At 36.5% G+C, this 13,066-nt stretch overlaps 1 protein-coding gene across 4 annotated transcripts in view; it reads right to left on the bottom strand.

Moving 5' to 3' along the window:
* Positions 1 to 13,066, bottom strand: part of SUCLG2 (succinate-CoA ligase GDP-forming subunit beta) — a 103,003-nt gene that overhangs the window by 77,577 nt on the left and 12,360 nt on the right. For 2 of the 4 annotated variants that reach the window (XM_064724218.1, XM_064724219.1), the window contains exon 2: positions 3,059 to 3,200. In XM_064724218.1, coding sequence (XP_064580288.1) covers positions 3,059 to 3,200 — 142 coding nt within the window. Of the gene's footprint in view, positions 1 to 3,058; positions 3,201 to 3,538; positions 3,558 to 11,464; positions 11,544 to 13,066 lie in introns of those variants that run through there. The other 2 variants (XM_064724221.1, XM_064724222.1) reach the window with 2 other exon arrangements.

Here is a 13,066-nt window from a genome sequence, read left to right as displayed (position 1 = left end):
AGTACTTGTTTACAAATTAAGTTTCTTCAGAGAGCAGATCAAGCAACACCATACTGTGCAGCAAAACGGGACAACATCTTTCCTTCCTCTCTTGAAAAACAAGGAATTTTAATACAAACCAGAAAACTATTGTGACTGAATTTCTTGGCACTCAGTAAATATTGCCTTCTCTACAAAAGTTACACTGGGAAATTGCTTAGCATATAGAAGGCAATGAATTCCTTGGGGCTTAATTCTGTATTGTGTACAACTTCTTTTGAAGTCAATATTAGTGATGTCATGTTAATTTTTCTTACATCTGCCATTCTTATCTTAGAAGGGGAAAAAAAATCCTTTAGTTCCATTAAAAATTCCTTACAGAACTGTCTTTTGTACAGTTGGTAAGTTTTGAAAGTATCTGAGAAAAATTAACATTCAGCGTATATATTAATAAAAATAGAGAGAAACAGAGGAAATGAGCAGAGTGTAACAAAACTGCTGATACTGGATAAAGGCAAACCCTTTCAAGAAGACATGCATTAACACCTTCCTGACAAGTGAAGACAGCAGCAAAAAAATCATCTCATCTCATCTCATCTCTTTCCATTGCATCAACAGGAAATCCAACAATAGCAAAGCTGCTGAGCACAGGCCCTGCAGCAGTAAAGACAGCTCTGTCAAGCACAAAACAGTTGGTGAAATTGTGAAATTAAATTGTGAATTCCAGACTTTATGCAGATTTCCATGATAGAAATTCCTATCCCCTTACCTGTACCCCTTTATCACACATACAGGCACATATGAGTGATGTAATGCTGTAAGATTAAAAAGGAAAATTTTGTTTTCTGTATTTCTTGTATTCCTGAGGGCTATAGAAAGAATTTCCTTTCACAAGAAAAATACTGAACCTTTGACTTTCAAGTTTTGAGAACTTTATGCTATCTTTAAAATATGCTGACAAGCATCTTTTCTTGTTTGAAGAAGTCAAAGTGAAGGATAGCTGCAACGTGGCACACAGCACCTGAAACATGAGATTTCTGAGCAGGACTTGGCAGGGGAGGTTGGCCTCTCCCCATATTTTGCTGCAGAATGCCAGTCTATCAACAACATCCCCAAACTGCCTTCTCTGGTTATTTTATTTCTCAATATTTCATGCCTCCTGTAGGCTAAATTTTCCTGTTTTCCCATATCTTTTTACTTTGTGTGGTTGCATATTCAGTTGCAAATTGTGCAGATAACCCTGAGTGACAGAGCCAATATTAATCTGAGGGATCACAAAGAACATAAACCTGGCAAAATCTTGGAACAACAATGACCACAGCAGCAAAACTGATGTTCTTGATTCTTAGTTTTCAAAGTGCATGTTAGAAGTACAAGGACAGCACAGCACCAGAATGATAAGGAGGATGTTGTTAATTATTAAGTGGATCAATGGAGTGTCAGTCATTCCAACATGAAATAGATTCCACACCATAAACCACAATTCTTTCATGCTCAGTAGTGCACCATAGCTGAATGCAACTACATCAAATGAAGAAAGGCATCACTATCTTCCACTTTCTGAAGAGCTAGCAAGCCCACACAATTAAAATAAAATTTACCTGATAAAGTTGCATGAGCAAACGTTTTTTTAGTTCTAGATTTTACTTTTGGTTATTTAAACACTGTTTGTTTGTTTTTAACAGACAGATATTTCTGTGATTTGCAAAGCAAGCAAGCTACAGAGGTTATTTAAAATAAACCCAGCATCATAAAACAGAGAAGGTTCACTGCCTTTAATGGAGTAATTTATATCTCCAAATAGTCACAGAGATCAACAACAATAGAGAAGAACAGCAATAGTTATTGGACAGGCCAATCCATTTATGAGTTCAATCACGAAGAGGAGAGTTTAAGTGCTGTAGGACTGGTGATAAACCTGCCACAGCTTCAGTTAGCATTCCTTGATTTCCTCAGATATCCAGACATGAGGAAACACTCCAATTTCATGTGCTTTGCTTTATGTCCCACTTTGCCATTTTGTACTGCTAAATGCCCATAACACTTGCATTTCATTTTTTGTTTCGAATATATTTTCAAATATACTGATTGTCATAAGAAGGTTTTGATCACTGAAAAATGTATTACCTTAATGAAGTTCTAGAGATTGAACAAGCCATTATGCTAATGCTACTCAGCTACTTGAGCTCTGATGAGATCTTGGATATGAGTAAGTTGTGTTAATTTACCTTCCAGTGTGCAAAATTGAAATGCATTTAACTAAGTGGCCTGTGCATTATGTAAAGCACAAACCAAAAAACCTTCCTGTTACTACACAATTAGGCTGCAATAATGTCTGGCCTCTGGCATTTTGATATTTGATATATTAACAAAAGCTGAATGAAAAGAGGAAAACTGTGCAACTCTAAAAAATAGAAAAATTATTTCAGTTAGAACAGATTGACAAAGTACTTTAACACTTTATTTTGAGAGAGAAAAACTATTACATAAATTCATTTCTGACCCACATTATGATCTTTTGTTCATCACGCCATAATGAGGATGTTGTCAGAGAAACAAAATAAAGCTCCACAAGCAGGGTCTTGTCTTCAAGCCACTGTCACGTCCTTTTGTGATGGTAACTCTACTCACCTTTTCTATTTCTTCATTTGGACACACATCTAAGTATCTTGTAAAATGGAGAGGCCACAACCTTTTCCTTCCTTTGCTTTTTAATAGAGCAAATTTTTGTTTGAAAACAGCTTGTTACACAAGTTCATTTATTTCAGATCCTTAAGTTATATCAAGTATACAAAAAAAATTCCTCCCACAACTATTCATGACATTCTGAATTATAACAATGTTAATTAAAGAATTCACTTTACATGCTGCATGCAAAATATTTGAGAAATAAAGTTCTAAGTACTGCCACTATAAACTTGTCCATATATAAAATTGAGCATATATTTATGGTCTGGATGAAATATCAAAGCTTTTCAGTAAGCATGAATTTAAAGACTGTTTAAACTTATTAGAAAACAATTTATTTTCCAGATTGCTACCCAGTGAAGCAGAGTTCTCCCATTATCAGTCAACTTACTCAGTCTCTGAGCAGCCTCCAGGGCACCATTTGCAGAATCAGCTACAAAGAATCTCTGAACTGTAACCCCATGGTCTGCCATTATTTTTTTGCTTTGGTACTCCTGCAGGTTGAGCCATCGTCTGGGGGTTAATTGAACAGCCTAGAAACAACAAGAGGGGAAAATAACATAATGCTCATTAAGAAGAGTTCATGAGACAGCCCACTGAGCTCCTCCACCTTATGGTTATCTCAAACCAGCAGTTAAACAACACCCAGAGAAAAGGTAAAATACTTATTGATTTACCTAAGTGCCTTTTCTCAACATTTGTGCATCCCAAGTGCTCTGAAACCTATAGGTATTTTTTAAAAGCTACACAAGGCTCACTTGGCCAGACAAAATGTCTTGCATTTAATATCAAGGCAAATTTGGCTTGAACTCCAAAGTCTATTTATGTTTCAATGTTTTCCTCTGCTATAAAAGTAGTAACAGACTCTTACATTAAAACAATTTCAGTTTCATGTTAAATATCCTTCTTATACAACATTTCACCTAATCCTTCCCTATAAAATGATTTCCACTGATTCTGTGCATTTGTTGAAGCATATCTGAGAAGAAAAACAAGTGACATGGTATTAGCATTATTCTGTAAGAAACTATACACTAATACATTTATTTTCAGTGGTCTGCTATCTCTGGTTTGTTCACTGTGCTTCTAAGCAGCAGGACACCAGCACAGCCACATCAGCCATGCCAGGCCAACAACAGCTGGTTATAATAATTATAATAATGAGAATAATTAGAGTAATTCCCTCCTTGTTCCCAACATGCCAGTTTAGATGCCCCTGTGGGAATATAAACACATCTACACCCCATGGGTACAAAGATCTTACACACACACAGACACTCTGTTTGATTGTCCTGGCAGGAATCCTTGAGACACTACAGAAGTCAGAGGATCTTTACTGAATGGTTTTGAGAAAGAACATATTCTCCACACAGGATGAATTGATTCACACAAAAGCAATAATTAAGGAGCTGGAGCTGACTCCTGGCAATGCTATAATGGCAAAGGTGGAGCTGGCTCCTGGCAATGGTATAATTCCATTTTGTGCCAGCCAAAGATGCTTTTCCCACATGGAGAGACAAAGTGCTGTCCCCCTGGCAGCCAGCCACAATCAGTTCTTGGTTTCTCCTGAAGTAAGGAACACAGCATGCAAGCCAGTGCTATGTATTTAGAAATGTTGGACAAAGAGGATTATTTACTATACTTTCATCTCTAACAGCATGATAAAAAATTTATCAACCTAATGCAACTTTATACTGAAAACAAAACCTCTCTGTGCTAAAGTCTTTCAGTAACACACCCTCTCACAACACTAAGGTTTACAGGCTGAGTTGTCTCAAAAGCAAACTTCCATCTGTTCTATTCTCTTTGAAACACAGCACAAAAGATTGATGCATAAAGAAAACACAAACCCATCTTTTACAGTATATAACTGCATGTTTTCTGTAAAAGTGACTCCCACTGAACTTAAACAGTTACAAATAGCTCAGGATGACATTTTAAATCCTTTTATGCATAGCCTGATTAACATATTTTAGAGGAACAAAATGGCATTGTCAGTTTGCTCTATGGCTATCTCTAATTCTACACATCATACAGACACCTCACATGATTTATATTCCTCCATGCTATTCATGGATGATATGTTATTACAGTTATGCAATACTTCAAAGGTAGGGTCAAAATTTAAAGTCCCTTTCATAATCGTTGACATTTAATTTGTTTTCCTGTAATAAATTCTCTGCTAGGCTCTAACAATTATCACTTCAGGATCATTTCCACAAAGGAATTAACACTAGGGGCCAGGAGGGACCCTTTAAATTTATTAAAAAATTCTACAGCTCGGTAATAATGCTGGTCGCTGGTCTGAATTATAAAACCAAAATTTTATCAAGTCTTCAGAACAGCTTTTATTAATAGCTTAGGAAAATAAACCAGTTTCCAATATAAGTATTACTAAGCTGATCTAAATCAAATCAATAAGAAGGAAAATGTTTAAAAAAAAATTATTTCTGGGAAAGACTTTTGTGGCTGTTGCTGGATGGGAACTGCAGTGACCTCTGCTCCCAAACACCCTCTCACCATCTCACAGGTGCTTTTGGGATCCAACAGCTTCAAAACTCAAAATATAACTCAAAATGTCCCACAGAGATGCTAAAAATCTTATTACATATGCATAAAGTGCAGACATACATAAGCATGGGGACACATCTTCTCTTATAAAAATTGGACAATTAATATTAAGATATTACGAAATATTTCTTTCCTAGATTATGAACCAGACTATAGAAAAGACACAGAAAGGAAATAAAAGAATAATTCCTTTGAAAAGGGTCAAAGCAGTCCTAAGGGTGATGAGACAAAGGTCAGCTCAACAACTGCAGGCACAGAAAAACAAAGCCTACAAACTCCAGCTTAGTGAGCACACCCCCTGCTACATTACATAATTCTAAGAGAGACCATCTCACTGAGTGCCAACTGAGGACTTTCAATCAAGTCTTTGCACAAAAGACAAGCTCCTGGTTGTGAATGAACTGCTTGATGAAATTAATAAGTATCTCAAGTCTGTACCAGAAGCTCTGAAGAGCAAGGAACATGAAAAACTTGCTTTGAAGCACTTGCAGGATACCCACCTATGTCGTGGGGACAGCAGGAAAGCTAAAGCAGTTACAAGAGATGAAATAAAGCACAAGCTTTGAATCTGTAAGGGTGACTGCTCTTTCAAGACTATCTTGAAAAATCAAAACAGCTGTGGACATGCATTTTAGGGTGAAGACAAAAAAAGGTGACCATGAAATCTCAGAAACATGAGATGCTGCTTTGAACTAATTTCCAGCCCAAGATGCTTTGGCTGCAATAAATCTGTATCTGAATTTATACAAGAATCTTGAATTCCTACCCTCCAAATACATTTATACCAAACATTCTCAAAAATCTCAGACGATTCAAATGGCCTAAATTGTTGGGCATCATAAACTTTTATGCATTCTACAGATAAATCCACACGTGATACTGACAGTAAGATGCTAATGCACAAAGGTACAGTCCCAAAACTCTTGAGAAAAACCTACAAAGGTTGAAGAGAAAGCTATTTCCCATAGACAGTCTTTCACAGGCACCCTCAATCCAACCCTTCCCCCTGAAAGTTGTTACAAGGAGACTTTAATCCAGCACACAATACAACTCTGCCATCACATCTTTGTTTTACTCGTTTCCCTGTTTTACAGCTGTTCCATTGCTTGCAGCAGCAGCAAACAGCATTCTTAGATTTGCCAGTTCAGTTCCAGCTCTCAGCAAAGACACACTAAAGAATTAGATGGTAAATCAGCATCAGAAAAATAATCTCAATGTGAAACAGGGAATGGGGAGAGCAGCTAAAAGAGAACCTACAGCACAGGAAAGCAGAGTCTAGCTTTAGTAATTTCTGTTAATTAGTGATTCTCATTATCTTCTACTCCCATCTTATCCCTCCTCAAATATTTCTATCTCCTCACACATTGGTCAGAAAACATATCAGAAAACACCAGAGATGTCTCAGACCTTTCCAAGAAGCTCTGTTCCAGCTGACACCCAGTGTTTTCCACAAGTTCAAACTGTATCTGTGTTTCATCTCTTTATTGCAAGGTTGGGCTGCAGTACAAGGAGTAGATCCTGTCCCACCAGCCTGGGAAGAAGAGACTGGAAATTGTGTGTGGATTTTAGTAAACCCTGACTCCCTGTGTGACATCTCATCTTTCATCTTCATAGGATGACAGACAAAAAACCAGAAAATTTTCCACTGGTGGCATTTCTCTGTTATCCTTTCATATGGGAACTTTGTGTTGTATATTGATGTACACACTGAAGATGCAGAGTGGATCTTATCTGAGATTCAGATCTGCCTGGTAAATCAAAAGGTGTTGTTTATTTTCAAACCACAAAAAAGGTTTAAGGATAAATCAGTCTGTGAAACTAAGAAAACATTACTAGCAGCACACAGAAAATAAAATGTTATTTAAAATAATAAAGCTTTAAAGAGGATTTAAATTCATCCTAATAAGATATTTCTTAAGATTAAATTTCTAATGAAAGTGCTTATCAAAGAGATTAGTACATTTAAATAGAGCTCTTTTACAACTGATAACATTTCCTGAGAGCCTGACAACATCAAAATCCCAAAACTCCAGTAAGTGGAACAAAAGGCCTCAACTGAGCAGCAACATGAAGTGAGATGAAGGCAGAATTATTTATTCAAGTACAACTTTCAAACCAGATTTTCTCCTGCTGGCTAGAATTATTTGGCATTTTCCAAAAGCACAAAATATTGCTTGGGTTTCACCTCTAATCTCCCTTCCCTTCTCAATCTCCAAGATTTTTGTTACCAGTCAGAATCACACTAATGTAGACCAAAAGTATACAGAGTGAGAAGGATTTAGAAAATTACTATTACTGAGAATTGTGTATTTTGTTCTGAACAAGTTTTCTGTCCAAAGTTCCTTCTTTATATAAGCAGAGACCATATTTAGTCCCACAGCATGATTAAATGAGTGGCACACACATCAAGAAATCAAATATTTCTTTTTTGATCATCTTAACAAGGTCAGGTGTTGCAGAATTGTATCTGTGGTTTATTAACTACTGGTAGAAAAAAAAATTGATTCTTCACATAACCTGCATAACCTCTTATTTACCACCTTATTGTTTGGTGGGTTTTTTTATAAAATGCTAAAGGATCTGCACAAATAATGTATTTGATTTGCATTATTTTTCCACTATTCCATTTGCCAATTCTTTAGCTGTCACATGACAAGAAAAAAATTGCATTATTTAAATAACAAGGGCTAAAAAGCTAGCAGCTTAGTTAAAGCAAAGTGGAACTAAAAGTACATCTTCTAGCAGAAATTTGCTTCAATGTAAGCAAAAAAACCAAATAAAAACCCAAATGAAACAAAACACAAAACCAAAAAACCAAAAACAAAAGACCAAACTCCACCCCAAAAACCCCCAAACAGATTTAGAAAACACTGCAACAGAGACATCGTTGTTATATATGCAGCATTAACTGCTGTGATGTAAAACATCTTTCAGATGACCCAGGAGGTATCTTTTGAGTGCTTGCTTTTGGAAAAAGAAAACACACACACATAAAACCAGAAGAAACTGTCTTAACACATTCATCAAGAAGTTTGCAAGTTGCATGTTAACTACTTCAGCAAAACTCTACTTGATAGGAAATGTTAACAAATGTTCCATGTAAGCACCAAATAGGAGCAGCATCAGTAAATCCAAACTTCATCAGATTATGGCACTGATTATTTCTTACCTGAACCTCTATGCTCAGGATAAGGTTTTCTCATACTTTGGCCTCCCTGGTAAAATATCCAAGGCTGACTTTTTAAAATGTAATAAATAGAATACAAAGAATCACTTAAGTGTGTCCTTTAACAAGAATATGAAGAAACTGTCAAAAGGAATAACTGAAAGGTCAAGTCTGACAAACAACTGAAGATTCAAATTATACCCTCTATTACAACTGAGGCCTCCTGGTCTTAAAAAAAAATCAAAATTTAAAAAATTTAGAGCCATTTCATGCCTAATTCCATGTAAAAACTACCTTGGCTAATCATCCACAAGCAAATATTTCACCTTATCAAGTCCAGAGTCCATGTGTAGATCATTTCCCTAAAAAAAGCCCTAAATATAAACACTTATTTTCTCTTGGTAAGACTCTACTTTTATAAAATGCCAAATAATTCTAGCTTGGGGAAGAGAATCCAGTGTTAATCAACACTATTAAAGAAAACAAAACCACCACTAAGCAAATTTCTAGGATAATTGAACATCCCTTGACACACCTATACAATTTGAGCAGCTCTACTGTTTTCATTAGCATGGCTTAATGCATTTTATTGCATCACTGCTAAAAGGAAGACACACTCTAACATCCAACCTTCCCTTTTCATTTACAGTATTAATGAAAACCAGTATTAGCATCACAAAGCAAAGATGGACTTTTAAAAGCACCTGGCAGGAAAGTTGGGCACATAAATGCCCACTTCTTTCTTCTCCCTCTGTTGCTCCACAGAAGCCAAGTAGCTGTAACTGCGCTCATTGATCCTGTGCCAGTATGAAACAGCTCTAGCAACACAAATTAGCTCTGCATGAATGCAAATTATATGTCAAATATATAAAGTATCAGTTTTTATAAACTTGGACTTTTTTGTAATGGTTATATTGGAAGTAAGTCAATTGGGAAGAAAAACCGTGGTGTTTTTGAGGTGGTGAGATGTATTCTGTATCTGAAATTAAAAGGAGATGTATTTAGTGTATGTGATCAGAAATAAATGTCTGTCACCAAAATAATCTATTTGCTTAGCCAACACATTCTACAGCATTCCAGTTTATTCAATTTGTGCACTCTGCCCTGTAATACATTTCCAGGCACATATGAAGGAAAGCAGATACACAAAGATGACAGTAATGAAAGAGCAGACCATTCATCAATGTGAGGCATAAACCTTTATTATATTTATTGACATACAGTCTCTGTAATTGACAAAGATGTAGAAGTTTCTCTCAAAAAGAAACCATCAGAAATAAACTAAACTGAATACCCTTATATAAACCACTGCAGGTACAGACACATTTTATTAGGTCATGTATTTAAAATATACCACATAGGTATATAGAAAACAAACTAAAGCACTTATTTCAGTTTGCTGGCAGTGCCCACAAAATGAGTAAGTTAACCCAAGAAGAAACAAAAATGCAGCAAAATGGCACTACACTAAACAGAAGTTTACCACAAATATAGTCAGAGAATGCAAAAATAGGCTCTGTAGGGAAAGCAAGTCTTTGAAGAAGAAAATAAACTGAAAAGAGGTAAGGCTGATGGGCTTTAAGCTGTCCCATAAGCCACACCACACATCCCCTTCTCTCCAGAGATGGCCAACACTGCAAACCTGGGGGCACATAAGGGACAACAGGACAGAAAATGTCCTTCCCAACTAATGTCCTGCTGGCTGCCACAAACCAGCAATTTTCACCTTCCAAAGCAGGAGCTAGCATCCAGGTAATGCTGTTTAAAAGCCACAGAGGAAAGAGTGTTCCATGCCCATCCCAAATTGCCTGCTTTGGCTGGGATGCCATATGGCAGCGAGGTCCCTTTGGTGCCAGCAGCTCCAGCAGCCTCATCCAACACTGAGATTATGATCAAAGCCTCACTCTAGACCTCTGTGATATATTTATGAGGGATAAAATTGCTTCTGTGAGCTAGTTTAGGAAGAAGCCTTGAATATTTCCCTGACTAAAATCAGTTTCCGTACTTTTGTTCACAGCAGTCAGGAATTGCTTATTTTTTAGTCTGTACCAAAGCACCATAAGCAGACCAGGCCTTAAACAAGAGCATTTGGGTTTAAATCTACAGGTACAGCTGAAGACCTTTTAACTTTCCATTACTTATTCCTAAAAATAGGAATTCATTTGAACTGATTAAAACCCACACACAAACTCTAGTTAACAGCTACAGGCATTTGAGTTCCATATTTATTCCTGAAAATATAGCACACAAAATACCCTGAACAGTAAAATACACAGAAAAAAATTACCTATCACATTTCCCAGTTTTCTAAAGGCTGAAGCATTTTGATCAATAAACTGCAGGGTAATTTACTGTTTTATACCAATAAACCACATACTCACTTTTCAGAACAAGTGACATCTGTCCATGCAACAAAGGTTTATGAAACCTAACTTCAAATAAAATAAAAAACACACATGAAGTATGGCCCTACCTTTTTGTTTAGTAAATCTGGATCGCCTAGTGGATAATTGCTACTATTCCTAACATCTATGACTCTGAAACAAGAGGCCTGTGTTAAATAACTAAATGGTTCTCTTCATATACTCACAAAATACAGAAAAAAGAAACGTGGGCTTGTTCATAAAAGGAGCTCACAGTTACTATAATTATTAGGATTGCTATTGTTAAATTGTTTAAAAAATTGGACTCAAAGAGTTGAGAGGGTGGTCAAGAGCTTGGAAAGCATAAATTTTAAGAATTCCAAGTTGAACAACTTCAGAGGAGTGAAACAGGCTACCACCTCTGCTCAGAAGCTCTCGTTCCTGAAAATGAGACTGCATTGCCTGCTGCAAACCAAGGGGAGGACAGAACCAAACTCCCTGCTCAAGAGCATTTCTCCTTCCAAAGCAACTACTCACATTCACTGCAATTCACTGTCCAGAACAGCAACACTCCAGCAGAACTGCAGACATCTAGTTTGAAACAATCACAGGATTGTTTTTATTAATGCATTAGGTGCTTGTGTCACCATTTAGCTCTAGTTGAGGCAATCAAAACAAGTGCTTAGTTAAATCTTACCCTGAATACTTTCCCACAGTTCAAGGACAAGCCCAATTTCTCTTGTCACACATTGCAAGATTCTTTTTAAGAGGAGCTGCTGCAAACCAGAGAGAGGAATCAGAGTGCATCATAGCAGAAAAAAAAATGGTGACAAACATGAAAGAAACAAAGAAGAGCTTTGTTAAACTAGTAAAACGTCAATTTTAGGGAAGGAATCTATTTTAACTGAAAAGCTAAACAAGGTATATTTAGAGATCTCATCCTTTTTAGTTAAGAGAAACAACTTATCTCCCATCACCAGGCAGCACTGATTGTTTTAATAAACACTAATAAAGCAAGGATTACCAACCACCGATTACCTACCTGTAGGTAACAAAGCACACTAAACCAACTGATGCCAGTTGACATCACTCATCTGTTGAAAAACAGGCAGTCACCTATTACTAACAGAACAATAATTTGTTTGTTTAACGAATATGCTAATTTACTGAGCTCTCATTAGACAGATACACAGGCAATATTGATGAGTTCCATAAGGCATTATAAAGTATGGCTGAATTATTTCAAAACAAATTAAAGCAGAAAATATTGTACGCTGTTTAATGGAATAATAAAAGCCTGCTAGCAAGTGAATCCTCTGGGTGAGCCCTCTGAAAAAGGCCCAAGTTAAAACCATGATCCATCATCTGTGTTTGGTGTGGTCCCTGGAGAGGCTTCATCTGCCTGAAATGTACCTGAAGGTCCTTCAATAAATACAACAGCTTTTTATTCTCTCAATTTTGTCTGGTTTTAGGTAGTCCCAACAAAGCATCAGTAGCAGGAGGTGTTTAGGTCCCTCAGCAGGGACACTGGAGAACTTTGCATTTCCACAAACCCACCTTCAGCACCTCTGTTACCAATAAACCCTAAGTAAAAGCTGGTTCATCTGCATTTAGTGCAATGCTACACAGCCCTGGAAACAAAAGCAGTGATTAAATTTTCAATTCATAGTTCATTTTGCTTGTGTTGCGGCTGCATCTATTTTCTCTTTTTCTCTCTTATAATTTTAAGTTCCTAAATTAAGAAGGAAATAGAAATTGGTTTTTCACTCAAGAAAGGAATCACTACAAGCCACATCTGTCAATTTGTAATCATTTATTCATACACAATTTAAATGAGAAACAATATTAAGTTCTCCTTCAAATTTCAGTTTTACCAAAGGAGTTTTATTTCAATAATACGAGAGAAATGAACAGAAATTTCTATCAAATAAACACCTATAAAATATCCTCTACATAAGATGGCCATATAAGCCACATTTCTGCTTTTTAAAAAGAAAATATAAAGTTAGACACAAGGGACTGCAGCAGGGAACACTTTTAGGCAGAGTAGGAAGGTCTGACATTTTTGTGTAATACAAGACAGTTCAAAGTAGCAAGATCCTGCAGAAACCAATTATAAAAAGAACAGTTTCAGCCTCAACCTGAACAGCCTACCCAGAATGTTAAAATTAACCTGGGAAAGTGAATGATTTAACTAAAGAAATAAGCCTACTGGATTTGACCCCAAAGTCAAGTCATGAATCAAACTCCCTCACTCTCCCCCGATTTGCTCACTGAAGTGGGAGAACCTTCCCAAAAC

This window comes from Zonotrichia leucophrys, chromosome 12 (genome assembly GCF_028769735.1).
Source record: "Zonotrichia leucophrys gambelii isolate GWCS_2022_RI chromosome 12, RI_Zleu_2.0, whole genome shotgun sequence".
NCBI lineage: Eukaryota > Metazoa > Chordata > Aves > Passeriformes > Passerellidae > Zonotrichia > Zonotrichia leucophrys.
The sequence above is the reverse complement of the archived record's forward strand: the minus strand, read 5'-3'. Positions and strand labels throughout refer to the sequence as shown.